Below are 22707 nucleotides of genomic sequence, written 5' to 3' on the forward strand. Positions count from 1 at the left end.
TAACTTCCCTCTCCTACAGGCCTGGTTGCCCCCAACTGTCCTCCCCTGCTGGCCTGGTTGCCCCCAACTGCCCTCCCCTGCTGGCCTGATCCCCCCCCAACTGCCCTTTCCTGCCATCCTGGTCACCCCTAACTGCCCTCCCCTGAAAGCCTGGTTGTCCCCCAACTGCCCTCCCCTGCAAGCCTGGTCATCCCTAACTACCCTCCCCTGCAGGCTTGGTTGCCCCCCAACTGCCCTCCCCTGCCAGCCATCTTTGACCACATGGGGGCAGCCATCTTGTGAGGGTGTGAGGGTCAACTTGCATATTACCTCATTATTATATAGGATAATTCACTGTAGCAATGTTAAAAAAAGCAAAAGATTAGACACAATATAAATGCCCATCAATAATGGACTATTGTCAGAGAGGCTGATCAGCTGGGGAAGGGACCGCGGGAGGGCTCCAGGGTATGTCTGTCATGTCTCGCTCAGTCCTGATTGGCTGGACTCCAGCAGCAAACTAACCTACTAGTTTGAGCATTTGTCCCCTAGTGGTTAGTGCATGTCATAGCAAGCAGTTAAAAGGCCTTACCATACATTAGCATACTATGCTTTAATTGGTTGCATGGCCAACCAAACACTTAGCATATTAGGCATTTATTATATAGGATTGATTCCATGGAATTTTATTCAACCACTAAAAGAACAGAAACATTTAAATAGAATGTTTAAAAAATAAATTATGGAGTCTATGCAATAATTTCAACTATAACTATGTTTTACGTTGATTTATAAATCCTAAAATTGGTAAAATATTTTAAATTGAAGTACAACTCTGGTGTTTTCTTCTTAATTTCCCACAATGGCAAATGTAAAATATACACAGGCACAAACACTCAAATACAGACCACTATTTTGATATTACTAAATGGATATATCAAATAATATTCTCAAAAGGAAATAAAACTTTTTTACTCTTTGGGATGTTTCTGCTGCTGCGGCAGCCATTGCAGCAGCTTTTGCCTTCTCAGCTTCATCATACGTAGGAAGAGAGGTAGCAACACTGTATGGAGGTGGCACAGGATAAAACTCATTGTATACTTCTGCATCTAAAGAAAATGAATTTTCAAAGGATAAGCATTAAAAGGAACTATTTTATATGATTTTATAGCCAAACACATAATTTAATAAATTACAACAGGCAGGCCACTAAAGATTATTATTACTATTGTAATCCTATGTTATAAGCTATAAAACACAGAAATTACTACTTAATCATATATGTTTTCTAGTCCTATATTTATTATAAAGAGAATGGACTAATAAATATTATCTAAAGGCTCATATACAAAACAAAAACCCTAAGAATAAGATTTTGAAAAAAATGTAAGAGAATTAAGCAACACTGCTATGCTCAAAGAATTAATTTATTTGCCCAAATAATCTCACAGGCAAAACTATGAGAATAATAATAAATGATTGCTACATGACTCCAATAAGTGTGAGGTAGTTTGGTACACAGCATAGCAATGATAGTCACAACAAAGGGATTGCAATTTCCACTTTTAGTATCTTCCATCATTCAGAAATAGACATCTTTAGGATTTTCTTCCTTCAAAACTACCGTCAAATAGATTTAAAAAAAAAAAATGTAGGATAGCAAATTCACTGTATTATATACTCTGAAAACTTGTAAAATAATGAAGAAAAGTAGGCCCATAATAAATTTTAGGAAGCAGTCATTAAATCTTATAGCCAAAGACAAATAAGTCAACATAAAACTATACATCAAACTAGGCAATGAACAAGCATGATCAAATAACATTATATACAAACTACAGGCCCAGTGCATGAAATTCATGCACAGGGAAGGGGGGGTGTCCCTCAGCCCAGCCTGCACTCTCTCTGGGACCCCTTGAGGGATGTCTGACTGTCCGTTTAGGCCTGATCCCACCAGACATCCCTCTCACAATCCAGGATTGCTGGCTCTTAAACCGCTCACTTGCCTGCCTGCCTGCCTGATTGCCCCTAACTGATTCTGCCTGCCAGCCTGATCACCCCTAACCACTCCACTGCAAACCTGATAGATGCCTAACTGCTTTGCTGCTGGCCCAATGGCTCCTAACTGCCCAACCCTGCAGGCCTGATCACGCCCAACTTGCCCTCCCCTACTGGCCCAGTAACTCCTAACTGCCCTCTCTTGCCAGCCTGGTCACCCCCAACTGCCCTCCCCTGCAAGCCTGGTCATCCCTAACTGTCCTCCCCTGCAGGCCTGGTCCCCCCCCCCCCCAATTGCCCTCCCCTACAGGCCTGGTCCCCACCAACTGCCCTCCCCTGCAGGCCTGGTTCCTCCCAAATGCCTTCATCTGCTATCCCAGTCACCCCTAACTGCCCTCCCCTACAGGACTGATCACTCCCAACTGCCCTCCCCTGCAGGCCTGGTCCCCCCCAACTGCTGCCCCCTATAGGCCTGGTTACTCCCAACTGCCCTCCTCTGCTGGCCTGATCGCCCCTAACTGCCCTCCCCTGCTGGCCATCTTGTGTCCATATGGGTGCAGCCACCTTTGACCACATGGGGAAAGCCATCATGTGTTGTAGTAATGGTCAATTTGCAACTGATCAATGAGTCTCTGATCATTAATGTTTCTATCTCTCTTTCCTTCTCCCTTCCTCTCTGAAATCAATAAAAATATATTTAAAACAAACAAACAAAAAACACAACAATACCTGAAGTTGTAGGTACTTCCACAGTAATACTGCTATAAGGTGGAGGAGAAGAGTCAGTTTCAAATACTAATGCTGAAGGAGCAGTCTGCACAACCTGTGGTGCTGGGTTTGAAGTTGATGGCTGCTCTATAGCAGGTGATTCTGAATTATCCTCTTCATTGTAAAGCTTAAAAAACAAAGAAAAAAAAGAAATATTAAAATGGTTCTTTTTAAAATTTGTTAATTTTTAAAGATCATTTCAGTCAGGTTGTCACTTTTTAGCTATAAAGAAAGTAAAATAGCATTTTAAAAGATGAACAAACATTTTAAGAGACGTAATCAGTCTCTAACAGCTTTAGAATTTTTATAGTTTCTTTACAATAAACAAACTGTTAAGAATTTATGAAGTGAAAATCAGTTAGTGGTCAGGCAGGCCAGCTGCTCTTCATCCTGCGAGCATCCCCACCTAGGGCACTGGCAGCGGCTCCTGGAGTATGTGAAGGATGTGGGTGCCTGGCTCCAGATGCAGCTGGGAGGGTAGGACCATGAGGAAGCCCCCACCCCAGGGGTCTTCAGCCCTGAGAGACAAGCATGGGAAGGAGAGCCACACCACCCAGGCTTTGGGGAAGAACTCTTGGGTAAGACAGGCAAGGGGCAGGGTTGGTGGGAGTAGAGGCTATGGAGAGGGATGAGCCACAGAGGGAGCAGTGGGGTGGGGTGGTGAGAAGCCGGGGCCCCGGGGGAGTGATCCCAGCTTTGGCCTTTGAGTAGTTCCTGTGAGCCCCGCCTTGGTGGGGGCACCACTCCTGAGTCCAGGCCCAGTGGGACATCTCCATGGCCATGACCTTCTCACAGCACCAAGGGCTCACTAAAACCTGGAAGCCCATCCTTGCCCATAGCTTATCCCTCTGATTCAGGACATCTGCCACCTGACTATGCCAATCCTCACGCGGGGCCCACAGGAAAATCATACATTTGGCTTCCTCTAGGTCCTCCTCCCTATCGTTTGCAAGGTACAGTGCCAAGAACAGGTTGCTGCAGTTGTACTTGCTGAGCTTCAGGTTGGTGCGCCAGAAGCAGACCAGCACCGTGGCCAGGAGATACTTATCTGAAATCTGGAAACAGGGATCTCTGGTGAGGGATTCCTGAAGGAAGCTGTGCTCCAAAAGGTGGAGGAAGGCCTGGAGCTACAGGTGCTGGCGAGAAGGGAGAGGCCCACTGCCCCCATCCTGACGGCTCTAGCCCCACAGCCTCACCTGGATAGCAACCTCATGGGCAGGCTCTCGGGCTTTGGTCATCTCATAGGGGGTAGGAGCGGGTGGAAACAGGTGGGAGCAGGTGGGGGTGGGTGTGTGCAGGTGGGATGGGGATGGGTGATTGGAGCTCAGGGATTACATACAGCATGTATAAAGGAATTCTTTACAATGTTCTCCCCACACTTTTCTATAAGTCTAAAATTATCTTAAAATAAAGTTAAAGAAAAAAAATTATAAGAAAATAAAAATATATATCATATAAAAAGAAAGATTAACTTAAAACTCTATAATCCAGCTTCTAACCATTTCCACTCTATTGCTTAGAAACCCTATATGATCATTAAAAACCTCTAATATCTTCAGTCACTTTTCAAGATGACTTTCCACTTTTAATCTAAATCCAGTTTTCCATGATAGCACTACATTCCTAAGGCCTCTCAAAGAAGAATGTTAATCCTTGCCCAAAGTCCCCTTATCTGGCAACAAGGAAAATTTTCTTGAATATTGCCAGTACTAAATCAAGAACCTCTCAAGTTCACACATCTATACAACTTGCCAGATGCTTTCACATCCTGATTGTATTTACAAGGTTCCAAACATTCCCCAGGGAGTAAGCTCTATAACCCCAATATTGTCTCCTCTACCTTAAATCCTATTATAATACAAGATAAACCAACTTAACACCTCAATTATAAAACTGGAAGAGTAATAATACCCAGAGTTGAGTGGTCTTACATGACCTCATCTAGAACTGCTTCTACTAGAAGATAATAGATTTATACATTTTACTTCCTGGTCACCACTTCCTCCTGGCTTTTACCTCATTCCCTTGCTTGCACTTATGTCTATTCTTTGGGCCTTCCATTTGCTGCCACCTGGTTACTTTGTATCCTGTATAACCTAGACCAGCAGTTGTCTACTCTTTCCTGGTCAAGAATGAAAACACATCACATAACTGTGTAGATTGATGCCAGTACAAATTTAGTTTCTGATCCCAGCAGGGCTGTCAGAACCAGTCATCACAATGGTAGATGTTTCAACTCCACCACTCTCCTATTCCCCACTTCCAATCATGGAACTCTCAGATAAAATCTTTTGCTTCCTACTTCACAGAGGAAAACACGTTTTCAAGCAAAACTTCCTCCAACTTATTTCCCTCTGCATCTCTAAATTTATCATTATGGCATCCATCCTAACTTATTCTTTGCTCTGAAATGTCAGACAACTGTATAGAGAAGATCCTGCCTCCCAAAAGATTGTTTTTCCTTTAAATACCATCTTTCCTTTTCTCCACTAACTTCTTTCTACCCACATATACATTCTATTCATGACTTACTTAAAAAAGATAGGGATATCTATCTTTCTGTTTCTCCTCCTACCTTTCACTATTAATTCTGCTTCTTTTTATAGGGGCCCTAAATTTCCTCTGCCATCTTGCCTTAAGTAACAGTGAATCCAAAACTGCGGAGACTAGGTACCTCTAACACAGAGACTGGATAGAAGGTAAATGCTGTGTGATTGGTTTCATTTGCAAGGGCATAAGACAACTAACTCCAAGTAATATTGTTAAAGTAACTATTACAAGCATTCATTTGTCATTTAAAAAGTTAGTATGGTGTACTGTCTTATTTGATTTCATTCTTTAGATGATTAGGTAGTTGGTACATGAATAACTAGAAAAGAAGATATTTGATGCCAGAAGATCAAAATTTAAGGTACAGATCTACCACCTCCTAGCTACATAAACTTGACTGGGTCTTCCAGCTTCACCTTCTTCCTGTGATTCATTCATATCAGTCAGTTATCAATCAGTCACTAAACAAACTTTATGAAATGACTATATTCTAGGTACTATAATGGGTGCAGGAAATAGGTACAAATCCAAACTCATCAATCTCTAGAACTTCTAACTTTTAGCAAGTAGGACCTCTGAGGCAAGAGCTATAATGTGGAGAATAAAGGAAAATAGAAGTTTACTTATTCTATCATAGGTAAACCACGGGGCCAAGACCAGCAAGACCCAGGCCTGAAACACCAACTTTCTTCAGAGAAAGTTTCATTCTTTTCCAGCAAAGAGAGGCTAAGAACAGAATCCTCAAGCAAAACTAACTACTACTGAGTAATATCAATTACTAAGACATGTTGTTGTTGATGATTCATCCAGGAAGCATAGCAAATGCCAAGAGGCCATTGCAGGCAACAGTTAAAGGGCTCTTCCACCAAAGTATTATTTGCCAAAACAAACCCTCAAAAGTTGGCAGATAAAAATATACACATAATCTGAATAATTTCATAAGAGCAAAAACCAAATACACACACACACACACACACACACACACACACACTCACACACTCACTCATACACACATTCTCCCTCAAAAAAGTTAGCAAACATGTGCTAACTTTAAATAAGTAAGTATATTTATTCTTATATATATGTATTTCTTTATTCCTATATAAATTCTTATTCTCATTTTATAACGATCACTATAATGCCACATTTCTAAAAGTACTAGTCAATACAAAAAAAAACAAAACTGTTACACCAAGGTTTTTCACAAAACTTAACATGACTGTCATTTTCCAGTAAAAATTGACACGTGAATTCCATTACTGCATTGATTTGCACTAGAAGTACAGATGCATAAGACAAAAAATATAACTTGTGCCTGTGAAGAAACCAGAGAGGAGTAGGTAGTTTTCGTTAGTACTCAAACTCCAATAATAAAACAAATTTACCAAGTAGTTTTGGAAAAGAAAAAACCCTGGTAATCTAAGTTTTTAACTTTACATTTTGAAAGACAATTCTGCTTTAAAGAGAATACTTTAGTTAGCATAATTAAAACACTGATAAAGATTTGAAAGTATTGTGTTACACATTAATTTTCCTTTTAACAAGGTCAGTGAAAAAAGCACCGTGTATTAAAAAAAGAAAAAAGCACCATGTAGGAAAATGTTGTGTACAAAAAAATAAAAATACTGGCACAACTATTTCTGAGACTACTATTCAATCACTAAAATGGAGCTAAGAATAAGAAGCATACTGGTTAAGAATAGAGGTGTTGGAATAACTTTTCTATATTCAACTTAAGCTCCAGCACTTAATTCATTTTGACTAGTATCATCTACAAAGTGGGGTCTATTTTCTCACATGGTTTTTGTCGAGTACAAAAATGAACATCTGTACATACTCAAAATAATGCCTGACATAGTTAAAGCCCATTAAATGTTAGTAGTTGTTTGTTTTTTTAAAAGCACTTTATAGCCCTAGCTGGTTTGGCTCAGTGAATAGAGTGTCAGCCTGCGGACTGAAGGGTCCTGAATTTGATTCTGGTCAAGGGCACATGCCCAGGTTGTAGGCTCGATCCCCAGAGTGTGGGGTGCAGGAGGCAGCCGATCAATGATTCTCTGTCATCATGGATGTTTCTATCTCTCTTTTCCTCTCCCTCTTCTCTGAAATCAATAAAAATATATTTAAAATAAATAACTACTAAATAGCACTTCATACATATCAACTACTTTAGTTCCTAGAACAATCCTTTGAGGTAAGATGGAACAAACTTTAAATAATTGAATTAACACACCTAATTAGGGGCAAAGAAAGACTCAAATTCAGGTTTTATTGTCACTAAATTCAGGTTCTTTCTATTTCAAGATGCCTCCAATAAAAATTTATAGGCAGTAATCTATCCTGGCAAAAGATAACCTTTATGACTACTTTTTTTTAAAATATATTTTATTGATTTTTTACAGAGAGGAAGAGAGAGAAATAGAGAGCCAGAAATGTCGATGAGAGAGAAACATCAACTAGCTGCCTCTTGCACACCCCCTACCGGGGATGTGCCCATAACCAAGGTACATGCCCCTGACCGAAATCAAACCTGGGACCTTTCAGTCCGCAGACCGACGCTCTACCACTGAGCCAAACCCGTTTCGGCATTTATGACTACTTCTAATACTGTGGTGCGAGAGACAACCAATCAATATCTCTTTCTCACTGACATTTCTCTCTCTGTCTCTCCTCTTCCCTTCCACTCTTTTTAAAAATCAATGGAAAAAGATCCTCGGCTAAGTATTAACAACAACAACAAAAAAGTTCCAGAGATTGTATGCCCCCTACAGTCTAACCCTCCTATTGACAGCAAGTATAAATTTAGAACTAAATACAAAAAATAAAATAAAAACTACCTGAGCATTCTGAATTAAATAATAAATAGGGATGTAGAGGGAAGTTAAAATTTGGAGAAGCCACCTGTACAGATGAGAGTTTCCCATTTTTTTTTCTTTTTGCAGTTTTACTCTGAAGCAGAACTATAGTTGTGGAAAGGCATCGTGGGTTAGGTTGCTAAAACCCCATTATAAATCATGCTATTTGTAGACAGACAAAGCATAGAATGGAGCCTGGGAAAATCAGAAAGTCATGAGAAATCTCTAACTCTCAAATAATGCATGTGCAGATCTTACACAAAACCACCGAACAGTGTATGAAACAGTATTTGCAATCTAAATCTGAGTTGACTGCTTCTAAAATGAAATATTCTCCAGAGGACCATAGTACAACACTCAGAAGATCCAGGATAAAACCCAATATAACTACAAATACAAAATAAAATGAAATGTAAGTCATTCTCAAGGGAAAATAAAATCAAGAGATGCCAATTCCCAAGATGACTCAAGTGATAGTTACCATACAAGAATTTTAAAGCAGCTATTATTGCTGTTGTAGGAAGTAAAGCAAGATTACCTTGAAATTAATAAAATGGCAGGAAATCTCAGCAGAGAAATATAAACCAATAAACAAAAAACAGAAATTTTGAAATAAAAAAAAAATCCAATGATTGGGATCCTTGCACAATGAAGATGACAGAAAAAAAGAATCAGTAAATTAATTTTTTAAAACTTTTTTATTGACTGATTTTAGAGAAAGGAAGAGAGAGATTTGTTGTTCCACTTATTTATGCACTCATTGACTGATTCTTACATGTGCCCTGATCAGGGACTGAACCCCAAATGGCATACTGGGATGACATTCTAACTAACTGAGCTAGCCAGCCAGGATGAGAGAGCCAGTGAATTTAAATTGACTAAGAATTTATCCATTCTAAAGAACAGAAAAGGATTGAAAATTAAATAAACAAACAAATGGACTTAAAACATTTTTAAAGATCTAAAAAAAAAAAACCATGTAATTTGAGGCTCAAAGGAGACTAGAACAGGAAACAAATTTAAAGAAATAATGTCTATAATTCTTCAAAGGGATGAAATAAATGTATAAAGTCAACCTCAGTAAGGCTAAAACAGAATAAATTCAAAGAAACGCACACCTACACATAATATAATTTCTAAAAATCTAAATATGAAGTTATTGAAAGCAGCCTCAGAAAACCAATATATTACATGCAGAGAAACAATGATTCAAGTAACTACAGGTTTTACAGCAGAAACTATGGTTGTCAGGAGAAAATGAAACATCTTAAAAGGCTGAGATAGAAAAACTCAGCCAAAAATTCTATATCCAAAATATATATCTGTATGCTGCAGGAATAAAGGTAAAATAAAGGTTGGTTTGTTTCTTTTTTTGGGGGGGCGGCGGTGAGTATTGAAACATTTAATAAAGAGAAACTACAGGAATGAGGAGAGCATAGGGGATGATAAATGTTTAAATTAAAAAAAAATTTCCTCTTTAGTTTTTAAAAATATGTGTCACTAAACCAAAAATTGTAACATTGTCAGGGTTTTCAATGAATGTATACTAGAGACCCGATGCACAAAATTTGCACACTGGGGGCAGGGGGCTGTCCCTCAGCCTGGCCTGCTCCCTCTTAAAGTCCGAGAGCCATTGGGAGATTTCTGACTGATGGCTTAGACCCGCTCCCCGCTGCCCACTGCCACCAAGGCAGGAAAGGCTCCTGCCACCACCTCTGCACTCGCCAGCTGTGAGCCCAGCTTCGGGCTGAGCAGCACTCCCACTGTGGGAGCACACTGACCACCAGGGGGCAGCTCCTGCATTGAGCGTCTGCCTCCTGGGGGTCAGTGCACATCATAGCGACCCAGTTGTTCCACTGTTCAGTTGATTTGCATATTAGTCTTTATTATATAGGATAATACATATAACATCAAGGTTAGTTACAAAGTTCTACATATATGACACTAATGTTATATATACATACCTTACTTTTCACTAGTTATTATCATCTTAGAGGAAGCAAAAAAATAATATAAAGAGAAATAATCTAAAAAGGCAATAGAAATTTCAAAAGGGGCACTGAAAAAAAATTTTTTTTAATCCAATGATCCATAAAAACACGGAAAAGGGTGAAAAGAGGAACTACAACAGCAGCAGCAACAACAAAATACAACCAGAAAACAAACAATACCATGGCAAAAAACAACCATATCACACCAAGACAGACATACTTAAAGGATTCAGACAGGTTGTAAGGAAACAGATAGGAGATATGCCATGCCAAAAAAATAAAATAAAATAATGATAATAAGGCTGGAATGGCTATATTGATATTAAATAGAATAGACCTGAGGACAAAGAGCACTACCAGAGATAAAGAGGGGGTATTTTATAAAAAGAGAGCCTCAAACTTTAGGAAGCAAGAAATTGAGAGGGAGATAACTCAACAATCATAGCAGATTTTAATGTCCCTTACTCAGTGACTAATAGACCAACACAAAAACAAGTAGCAGTAAAGACACAGAAGATCAGAACAATACTATGAACCAACTTATGTGACATTTTCTAGAATACTATATACAACAATGGAAGAGTACCAGGTACATAAATTTTAAATGCACACAGTACATTAGCAAGATAAATATATTAGATCACAAAACCAGACTCAATAAACTTAAAAGAAATGAGATTACAGTTTTCACAAAATAATTAAATTTGAAATTTTAAAAGTATCTAAGAAAATCCCAACTAAATAAAAATTTAACACATTTCTAAATGTATGGTTCAAAGAAGAAATCGTAAGAAAAATTAGAAAACATCTGTACTAAAAATCAAAAATATAAGATATCCAACTTTATAGGACATAGCAAAAACACTGTTTAGAGCAATGCTTGCACTAGGGGAAAATGTTACATTAGAAAAAAAGGTCTAAAGTCAATGATCAAAGGTTCACCAATAGAAGCTAGAAAATAAAAGGTATAGTAAACCAGAAAGAAAGAAAAAAAAATAGTAAATAAATGAGGTAAGCCGAAACAGAGTTGGCTCAGTGGATAGAGCGTTGGCCTGCAGACTTAAGGGTCCCGGGTTCGATTCCGGTCAGGGGCATATGCCTTGGTTGCGGGTGCATCCCCAATAGGGGGTGTGCAGGAGGCGGCTGATCGATGTTTCTCTCATTGATGTTTCTACGATGTTTCTCTCTCATCGATGTTTCTAACTCTCTATCCCTCTCTCTTCCTCTCTGTAAAAAAAATCAATAAATTTTGAAAAAAACAACAAAAATAAATGAATAAGTAAATAAATAAATAAAAATAAATGAGGTAAAAGCAGAAGTTAGTAAAATAGAATACAGAGATATTTAACAAAGCCAAATGATGTTTCTTTGAAAAGATCAATAAAATTGAAAAATATTATAGGCTAGACTATCAAAGAAAAAAAACTGAGAAAGCAAATCTCTAAGTGAAAGGGGGTTATTATCAGACCTACAGACATTAAAATGAAAATAAGAAATTAAGAAATTGTTTTCCGATGGTCTTAGGCTCTACAGCAGCAGTTCTCAACCAGCGACCCACAGGTTGAGAACAGCTAGCAGGGTCCCCTAAGACCATCGGAAAACACAGATATTTACATTATGATTCATAAACAGTAGCAAAATTACAGTTATAAAGTAGAAACAAAAATAATTTTATGGCCGAAGCCGGTTTGGCTCAGTGGTAGAGCATCAGTCTTCGGACTGAAAGGTCCCAGGTTCGATTCCAGTCAAGGGCATGTACATTGGCTGCGGGCACATCCCCGGTGTGGGGTGTGCAAGAGGCGGCTGGTCGATGTTTCTCTCTCATCGACGTTTCTAACTCTCTATCCCTTCCTCTCTGTAAAAAATCAATAAAATATATTTTTAAAAAATAATAATTTTATGGTTGGGGGTCACCACAACATGAGGAACTGTATTAAAGGGCTTTAGGAAGGTTGAGAACTACTGTACTAAAGGATGGGAAATGGCAGTGGAGAGACAGGAGAGGTAAAGAACACCTAAACAGACCTAAATAAAGAATAGATATTAGTCCTGGAGAAACGGGAAAATAAGAATACTATGTTCAAAAGCCAGAAGGCAAGAGAGATCGTGGTTTGAAGTGGTGGATGGAGAAGGGTTAGACAAGAGAACAAAAGTATTATAGTTTAAAAGGAAAAAAAAAAAGAAGTATTTATAGCATCCTGCCTGGTTTGGCTCAGGTAGTTGGGCATCATCCAGTGCAACAAATGGTTCCCGGTTCTATTCTGGTCAGGGCACATCCCGAGGTTTCAGGGGCTCGATCTCTGGCAGGATAGGTGCAGGAGGCAGTCAATCGATGTTTTTCTCTCACATCAAAATTTCTCTCTCATCCTTCCTCTTCCTCTAAAAAAATTTAACTAAAAAAAGTATGTATAGCTCATATGCAATGCAATAACAAATCAAGCAATGATGAGGTAAGCAGAAGCTCATTTGTTTTCTAAAGGATACAAAAATTTAAAAGGGTCTCAAATGTTATTTCATATCCCTTCCCCTTTTGAGGAAACCACAAAAAAAGCCATGCTGATATCAATGTAAGTCCCACCCAAGGGAGAACAAATATTCTATAAAAACATTTGTTCTATAAAAACCTCACTGTTGGATTTCTTCCATCCAACATTCAACAGTCCGTAGAGCCTCAAAATTAGTAATGGTGTAAAGCTATTCAGTTTATTTCCTTAGTCTCAAAGTCTCTGCCAAACAGCACAATTTCTTTACATGGTGTAATGCGTAATTTTGGAGAAACGTCACAGACAATTTAAACCAGAGCACATTTCTAAACTTTCAAAATGTTAATTATTCCTGTTCAAACAAATTCTAAAAGCAAGCAAGTCAAAACCTTGAAATAATCTGATAGTCTTATTAGAGTGCTGCAACATTTCCCAACTTGCATTTGGAATGTCTTGAACAAGAATTTTACCCACACATTAATTTTAGCTAAGTGATCAAGTATTTAAAGAAACCATAACAACATGGCATGAAAACACATAGAATTATTTACAATCACATGGTACATAGCTTAGTCTTAATTACAATGTCTTGTCAGTAAATTTACATTTAATACATGTAAGCAGAGTGTATTCCATAGTTATTTAAACAAGATTAAATGTGCTCATATGTCTAAAGCACTTAGTAGAGTTCTCAGCATATTCCTGACATAATGCAAAGTCATTATTGTTCTATTACTGCTAGACTAGTATTGATAAAATGTATTATTTATTCCATCAACCAATCGTGTTCTTAAACCACTTATCTGTCTACCTCTCCTACACCAAAGTATGTGATGTGAGACAAGAATTTAACTATCTTGTTCACCAGTACCTAGAACTTGGCACATAGAGATACTTCATAAATTATTATATATTAGGTGAACAAATTAGTCATAGGACCTTTGCTCCATAGTTAACAATATCTAACTTACGCATAAATTTGACAAGAGGCACTTAAAACATAAAATAAGCATATTAACTATCTACTATAATGTTGTATTTTCATGATATAATGCCAATGTATTTACTTGTTAGCGCACAAATATTATACCATTACTAATCTTGTACTGATCAAATATGCCTGTGATGGCTAGCATTTGATTCAACATCATTCGTGTGAACTAATGAATTCATCCATATAAATTTTTTAATGAGATGAACTCAATCAATCAAATCAATGATATACTTACAATTAATACCACTACACACACAGAAACAACCAGAGAAACTTTAATCTGGGGTCCATTCCAAAACAAATAACCCTGGCAACACAAGTTAACATTATACTAGTCTTCAAACTGTGAAACTTAGTATAAAACACCTCTGGAGTGTGAATTTCCTCAACTACAGTTTTTTAAACCTATTTTAAAGATTAAATAAAAATCAGACATTCACAGAACCCTATAGCACCTCTGAGAAAGAACACCAGTTTAGAAGTAGAAAGACACACAAAAAAGATAATTCAGTATAACAAGTTCTCTAATATGGTGATTCTCAATTTTTCCTTTATCTTGACATTGATGACAGATGCCTCCCTCTTCAATTACAGTTTTGTAGGAGTTTTTAAAGAATAGGATTTTATGAGGCAAACAATCTAGAAGGGTGTGGTACAGAACTTTAAATGAGAAATACACGGGAAAAAACCCCACAGGAATGTAAGAGAGAATACACTATGGTTGAAGAATAAGGAGGACCTGCTAGACTCCATCAGTTAGTGCATAAAAATTAAGGGGTAGGGGAGCAAGAATTGCTAAGATATGGCACTGTACCAAAAAAAAAAAAAAAAAAAAAAAGATATGGCACTGTGAAATATAGGAAGGTCAAATCAAAGAGCATGTCTGTTTAGAACAGAAATTTATACCTCAAAAAAATCCAGTAAACCTAACCAGAATGGCTAAAATTAAAAATACTATATCAAAAATTTGGAAAGGTGGTAAAGCAACCAAAACTTTCATATTGGTGGAAGTGAAAAATGATACTACTTTGGGGAAAAAAAAAAAGTCTAGTGGTTTCTTATAAAATTAAATATATGTTTATCTTATTGCCCAGTAATTCTACACAAGAGAAATAAAAAAACCTGTCCACAAAAAATTTGAATAAGAATATTCATAACAGTTTTATCCATAATAGCCAAAAACCTGAAACAATCCAACTATCAACAGAGCAATGGATTAACATTGTAGTAGAGTTATACAATTTATACAATAAAATAAAGTACTATTTAGCAATAAAAAGAGATAAGCTGATATACACAATAACATTGATCAATCTCCAAAACTTCATGCAGAGTGAAAAGAAACTGCAAACAATATGCTGTATGATTCTAGTATATACAAAACTAATTTGAAGTGGGGGGAAAAAACACACCAGAATAAAGATCATATGAGGAGTAGAAATCAAAAGGAAGGGGTCATGAGGGAACGTTCCAGATGACAGTAATGGTCTATTTGGGAGAATCAGTAAGCTTTTTCTGTAGAGGCAGAATAACAAATATTGATTCAGGCTTTGTGAGCTCTGGTTCAAATATCCATCCCTGCCATTGTAAATGAATGGGTATGGCTGTGTAAAACTTTATTTACAAAAACAAAAGTTGGAACTTAGTTTGCTAATACCTTCTCTATATTTTGGGAGTCATTTGGGTTTCCTGGGTGTATGCATGTGTCAAACTTATCCAACTGGCCATGTAATATTTATGCATTTTATTATACGTCAATTTTACCCTAAAGAAAAAGAACCATAAAGAAATATTAAACTCTAGCCTAATGATAAGCATTCAAATTACAGTGAGATACACTTATACCTGCAGCTTACTTTGAAAGCATCAAAAAATAAGAGGAATTGACAGATACACAATAACACTATACAAATTGTTTGTAACTGTAGACCCTTCTTGGTAAGTGTATAATTCTTTCAACTTTTCTATATATTTGAAAGATTTAAAATTAAATGTAGGGGAAGGAGGAATTAAATAAAAGGTCAGTAATACAAATCATGCAGTGCAAATGAAAGATACACTGGAGGATAGTCTGATGCCATAGAAAGCATCAAATTTAAGAATATAAATTCACCAAGAAAAGAAAAGTCAAAGAAGAGTAGAAAGTATCTTCATATCAGGAATAAGAAAGGAGTTTCAAGGGAAAAGTTCAAAGTGTCAATCCTATATAATAAAAGCCTAATATGCAAATCAAATGGCAGAACGACTGGTCACTATGATGCATACTGACCACCAGGGGCCAGACGCTCAATGCAGAAACTGCCCCCAGCCCACAGGTCCCAGGCCAGCCAAGGCAGGTGCCAGTGCCCCCCGCCCCCCGCCCCGATTGCCCTGCTAGTTGCCCCATAGATAGGCCCTGACTGCTGACTAGGCTTAGGGACCCTACCTGGGCATGAATTTCATGCATCGGGCCCCTAGTATAACAATAATAAAGCAAAACAAGAGCTGAAAAAATCCTATCTAATAAAAGAGTAATATGCAAATTGACCATACCTCGGTACACCCACAAGCCATGTCCACCAGCCAATCAAGAGCGAGTATGCAAATTAACCCAACCAAGATGGCTGTAGCCACAGAGCAAACAGGAGGCTTGGGTTTCCCCGTAAATGGAGGAAGCCAAGCTTCCTGTACACCCTGGCTGGCCCAAGCCATCGCTCAAGGCTACAAAGTTTCAATTATAGAAGATAAATAAATCTCAACAAAAATTGCTGTGGCCAAGGAGCAAGCTGGAGGCTTGGGTTTCCCTGGTTATGGAGGAAGCCAAACTTGAAGCCAAACTTCATGGTCCGCCCTGGCCTCCGCTCAAGGCTACAAAGTTTCAATTATAAAAGATAAATAAATCCCAGATATCAGAGCCTCCACTTGGGTAGCCAGGGTGTGTGGCCAGCCTGCAAACCACCACAGGCCCCTCATCCATGCCACCCCACACCCCAAGGGAACCCCCACCCTAATCTGGTACACCCTTTAGGGCAAACCAGCTGGCCCCCACCCAAGCACCAGGCTTCTATCCTACCTAATAAAGGAATAATATGCAGATTGGCCCTTACTCCAACATACAAGATGGCTGCACCCATGTGGACACAAGATAGCCGCCACAAGATGTCCAACAGGGTAGAGCAGGTAGAGGTGATCGCGCCTACAAGGAAGGCAGTTAGGGGTGACCAGGCTGGCAGAGGAGGGAAGTTGGGGGCGACTATGCCTGCAGGGAAGGGCAGATGGGGGGGAACAGGCCTACAGGGGAGGGAAGTTAGGGGTGACCAGGCCTACAGGGGAGGGCAGTTAGGGATGATCAGGCCTGCAGGAGAGAGCAATTAGGGGCAATCTGGCTGGCAGGGGAGCAGTTAGGGATCAATCAGGCTGGCAGGAGAGTGATTAGGGGCAATCAGGAAAGCAGGCAAGCGAGCAACTGAGAGCCAGCAATCCAGGATCGGGCCTAAATGGGCAGTCGGATATCCCTCAAGGGGTCCCAGATTGGAGAGGGTGCAGGCTGGGCTGAGGGACACATACCCCCCGCCATGAACAAATTTTGTGCACTCAGCCTCTCTAGTCCATTATATTAAGCATAAAGCACTGATATGTAAAATAGTGTGGTAAGAATATAAACCAGATAGAGAATATTCATAAATTCGAAAAAGACAAATAAGTGAAAGTCAAAGGAACTGCATTGTGCCAAGAAAAGGCAATAACTAAAGAGCAAAATACAGTAAAAGGCTGCAATATTCCTTTAAAATGGAAAATTACTGCCCCTTAAAATCAACATTTATTATTTCATCCAGAGTATGTCCTATTGGGCAAGGCAGTCTACCATGGGCCTGAGTATCCCTGCACATTCTTTTTCTTTTTTTAACATATATTTTATTGATTTTTACACAGAGGAAGGGAGAGGGATAGAGAGTTAGAAACATAGATGAGAGAGAAACATGATCAGCTGCCTCCTGCACAACCCCTACTGGGGATATGCCTGCAACCAAGGTACAAGCCCTTGACTGGAATCGAACCTGGGACCCCTTAGTCCGCAGGCCGACACTCTATCCACTGAGCCAAACCAGTTAGGGCTCCCTGCACATTCTTGTTGAGGGTGACAGATTGCAAAGCTTATCCATTTTCTGCTACTGAGTGGATTATTGTAATAAGTCACCTACGTAAAAGGGTTACAACATTAACTGCCCTCCCATACAAAGGTGAACTAATTTGTTGTTTGTGACACTGTTTTTTGCTTGCTAAAAAAGTGCTAGCCCTTGCTCCTGAGTTCTTCAGGTGTGATCCATTAATGTATGCATTTAGACCCATCACCCTCATGGATCTTGTGGCAAGGAAAACCTGCACAAATATGCTGATGATGATGCAGCTTGCTGTGCTATGAGTAATAATGTCATTTATTTCTGACGTGGAGAGTCTCCTGTTTTCTGCCAGCAACCAAGAAACTTTAACCTACTTATTAGCTTGTAAATAAAGTAAAATAAAATCTTAAGATTTTTTCAGTCTTGATATGAACAAAGAGCAAGTTGATATTCAGGTTGCTAAATAAGAGACACAAAAATGGTCATCAGCAAAAACTGAAATATTTTTAATATTTTATAATTTATTTACTTGACATTATTCATATTTATTTTTCTCTCTACATTATAAATATAGTGTAGATATATAGTATATGTAACATATACTATATATATACATTCATATATAGTAGTATATTACATTATATAACTCATAATAATCCTAATGAAGCCAAAGGTTCATAAATTGTAAAAAACACATTCTAAATATAAGCCCAGATGACTTTAACACATTTTTTTAATCATTAATAGTCAACCTCCTTCCCAGCTGATTTATCAAGGGTAACTAATTCTCTATATGAAAGAGCAAAATATTTAGATCTTTATAATATGAACACTTCATTATGTGCATAAAAAACTAACATTTTGGAAATGTTAATATAAGCTTAATATTTTCTTTCAAAATCTGTGGCCAAGGTTTAGGCTAGGTTAAACAAATCAAAACGGTCATATTTAAGAATTTCTCATGGTTTTAAAATGCAAATATGTTTTATTATGTTAACATATGTTACAAATCTAAGACTATTTTCATCATTCTGAAATTTAGACAGGTAACAATCAAGGCTTTTTGTAGCTCTACACAGTTATCCACTGCTTTACTTAACAAAATTCAGACCCATTTAACATTGGAAGGGAAGAGACCATGGAAAAATGCTTCCACATAAAACTTGTGCATTGGTTAATGGTAGTAAGTCATTTTGATGGTCCTGGGCCCCTATGCTAACTCTCCAATATGGAATACCAAATTTTAACTCTATCAATAAGTGATACATTAACACTGCACACCTCACCTCTAAGCATGCTTGCCTGTCTCCAACTTTACAACTTAAATTGTCTATTAATCTTTCCAGAAAAAAAAAAAAAAAAAAAAAAACTGAGCTAAAGGCAGCCACAAAGTTGTGTTCATCATATAAGCCACAACTACAGATTGGTCCCTAGATAATAGTGTACTTGAAACCAATTCAGCTGCTTCTCTGGCATACACTTAGTTACAGTTATTGATCAGGCCGTTTTTAACAAAACCAGATGAAATTACTAAGTAGTAATAGGAATTAAAATCCAAATTCAAACTATGCTAAGATTCTCAACACTTTGCCTTCAAGGAAAACAAATAGGTTGCCCTCTCTACTTAAAGTGACTAGTATCTTTAGAACTGATTTTTGCCTTCTACTCTGAGGGAATGTCACCACCCATTCAAGGTCTATGAGGACATATCTCCAGTTTGAAAACAAAACACACACAATAAAATATGATATTGTCCACTTATATTGAAAGGTGGTTTAGAGGGAATAAAAGCCTTAAAACTGAAAAAGCAAATTTCAATACTTAGTAAAGTTTTAACTAGTTATCATCACTGAAAGCAAATGTGAAATACAATGAATTATTTTAAGGCACAGCTACATCAGTTAAAAATGTTTTGAGTAGAGATTTGTGCATGAGAACATGGTTAATTCTGATAAGCAAAATCCCCAAACAGAAAGAATTCAAATCAGCTAATGCCATTAAGGAAAACACATAGGAACAGGAAAGAAACAAGATTTAAAAAAAAAAAAAAAAAGTCCCACTGGCAATAGGACTCAATACCTACTGCATTTTATTTTTGTTAATGTCTGCAAAAATAAGAATGTCTTTTTAAAAAAATAAAACCACCAAACCCATATACACTGACAACTTGAAAATTGCCTTACATTTTGGCAGCAATATTTTCCAAACTGTCCTGAAAAAAAAAAGTTTTTTTAAAAAAGGTAAATTTCCAAAGAATTCAGAATATGGATCATTTGGAGGTTTTACAAAATGTAAACCAGATGAAATGGAAGTATCATGAGCTCTTATCTTTGAAAAATGCAAACTTACATACACTTAAGATTAACCTTTCAGGAGCCTTCCTATTTCTCAAAATGCACTTAATTGAAATTCTTAGTTCACAACTAACTTTCACATGTACAAGTAGATTTGAAAGGTGAAATCTCCACTAACATATATACATTTGTAAAATGTCACAGAGCGCCATTTAATTGCGCCATACGCATATTAATGTTTTTCTCCACTCTCAGTAAAATAGGCTTAACGAAATAACTACCTCAAAGTTTACAGAATAACACGCTACGTAGCTGCAACAGACTAGTCAACTATTGCTAGGTCCATTTTTTTTTTTTTAAATAGGGTTTACAATAAGAATCTCCAATGACACTACCAGAATACCAAAGGGAAAACTACATGAGACAACATGACACCGAAAATGGAACACTCATTTCAACACACAAAGGTTCATAAGGTTCAACTGGAAAACCGTGTACTTCATGAAAGATTTTTTTTTTCCTAACAAGATTAGCACTTTTCTAGTAAAACTCAGTTTCCCCACCCGCAAACATACATACATTACATACACACATACATTACATGCATACATACACACACACGCGTACATACGTACATACATACATAATAGGGGGATAGAAAAAAGAAGACAGTCACTTTCAGTACTAACAATATGGAAAAAGGACAAAATGACAAGGTGAACTGGAGCTCGGAGACCAGACCCGCATCACGGCCGCCCGCCACAGCCGCACAGAGTCCAAACCCACCATGGTTTGCCAGGTGCCGCTCGGACCGCACCTCGAAAGGCTGGCATCCCCCCACCCACCCACCCACCCCGCTCCGCCCCCACTCCACTTATGACGCCGCCGATCACCTTCCCGGCAGGTACGTGAGCAGCAGACAATCAGGTGGAATGTCGCACGAAAGGCTGCGTCGGGGAATGAGGAAATGATCGGGGAAGCGAGAAAACACAGACGAGAGAGACGCTCAGACGGAGGGATGTGGACCGCGGTGCACGGGGTGGTGGTGAGGGGCGGGGGCTGCGCTAGGAGACCAGCCGGAGGGAAGGGTCCCCGGGGAGGGCACAGACAGGCTCCGCAGGAGACGGGAAAGCCGCGGCGGGTGCGGCCAGAAGGGAAAAGGGGGGAAAGCCAGCACGTCCCCCTCCGGGAATCATCCGAGGGAGCCGGTCCCCGGGCCCCCGGCGGCGGCGGCGGCGGCGCAGGAGGCCGGGCGGGGGCGGGGGCGGCGGCCGGGAACTCACCACCTGGTAGCGGCCAGTGCCGAGCTGGTGGTGGTCCATCCTGCTCGGTTCGGGGTCCGGCTTCGGAGCCGGCGGGTCCCCTCGGTGCTCAGCCCCCTCGGCCCAACCCGTAGACGACGTCTCCGCAGAGGCCCTTCCGCCTCGGTTGCTGCTGCTGCTGCCGTCGCGGTCACCCGGTCGGGCCGCCTCACTTCCTGTCGCTGCCACCGCAGCCGCAGCGACCTCCGCGTCAGCAGGCGCTCGGCGGGGCTCCCGGGCGCCGCGCGGGGCACTGCGCATGCTCCGCCGGCCGCGCATGCTCGCTGGGGACTGCGGCAACCCGGAGCGCGCGCGCGGGCGAGCGGCGGGGGCGTTGGCCGGGTGGGAGGAGATGGAAAGGAAGACAAGTCCGGGCGCTGTCTAGGTTGTCAGCCTGTCCCGAGTGCGCGACGGCAAACAGGAGCGGGTGGGGTGAGCGGGGGAAGGTGTCGCCGTCCTGGATTGGTCTCTTGGCGCAGGCTGGTGCACCATCACGCCACGCAGAAACAGGCGGCGGGGAGGGAGGGAGGGAGCGCGTGCCTAGAACACCTGAGGACGCGCCGCCCATTCACCAGCGCTTCCTCTTATGGCTCACCCTGCCTGGGAGAGTGCGGGGAGGTCCAGCTCCAGGATATCTTATTTAAGCCCTCATTCAAAGTCACTGGTGAGATTGGCTTGTAAAGGTTGGATTCCCATTTAGGACACCTGCTCAGGTTGCCAGCCGGGTCCCCAGTGGGGGGGGGGGGGGGGGGGGGGGCGTTCATCGACGTTTCTGGCTCCCTTCCTATGAAATCAATAAAAATATGCTTAAATCATTAGTGAGATAAGAGGTATCTTAAAAATTCTTGTTGTTGTTGTTGTTGTTGTTTCTTGGTAGGAAAAGATTTTTTAAGAATCTAGCAAGGACTCTTCAGCCATATTCACATATCTCACCAAGGAAAGAGGCCTCTGGAGTCCTAAATATAAGACAAGTCTATCTAATAAAAGAATGATATGCAAATTGACTGTCACTCCAACACAAAATGGCTGCCCCCATGGGGACATAAGATGGCCACCACAAGATGGCGAGCAGGGGAGGGCAGTTGGGAGGGACCAGGCCTGCAAGGAAGGGCAGTTGGGAGCGATCAAGAATGCAGGAGAGGGCAATTGGAGGGGACCCAGGCCTGCAGGGGAGGGCAGTTGGGGGGACCAGGCCTGCAGGGGAGGGCAGTTGGTGGTGGGGAGACCAGACCAGCAGGGAAAAGCAGTTAGTGGCAATGAGGCTGGCAGGAGAGGGCAGTTAGGGGCAATTGGGCTGTCAAGGGAGCAGTTAGGCATCAACCAGGCTGGCAGGGAGTGGTTAGGAGGTGATCAGGTTGGCAGGCAGAAGTGGTTAGGGGCAATCAGGAATTCAGGTA

General features: G+C 40.0%; 1 protein-coding gene and 1 pseudogene across 2 annotated transcripts in view; both read right to left on the bottom strand.

The window, feature by feature from the left end:
- Positions 1–21717, bottom strand: part of NDFIP2 (Nedd4 family interacting protein 2) — a 45029-nt gene extending 23312 nt beyond the window's left edge. Inside the window, exons 1-3 of the mRNA XM_084877128.1 lie at positions 21293–21717; positions 2707–2872; positions 955–1088 (exon numbers count right to left, since the gene is read on the bottom strand). Of these exons, the coding sequence (XP_084733254.1) occupies positions 955–1088; positions 2707–2872; positions 21293–21589 (597 nt within the window). The 5' untranslated portion in view covers positions 21590–21717. The remainder of the gene's footprint in view (positions 1–954; positions 1089–2706; positions 2873–21292) is intronic.
- Positions 3152–3983, bottom strand: LOC311618572 (speedy protein C-like; annotated as a pseudogene). Its single transcript has 2 exons — positions 3942–3983; positions 3152–3872 (listed from the first exon to the last, which is right to left on the bottom strand). The product of its transcript is annotated as a speedy protein C-like (transcript).
- Positions 21718–22707: the final 990 nt, after the last annotated feature.

Source organism: Pipistrellus hanaki, assembly GCF_964339955.1.
Source record: "Pipistrellus hanaki genome assembly, chromosome: 3".
Classification (NCBI taxonomy): Eukaryota; Metazoa; Chordata; class Mammalia; order Chiroptera; family Vespertilionidae; genus Pipistrellus; species Pipistrellus hanaki.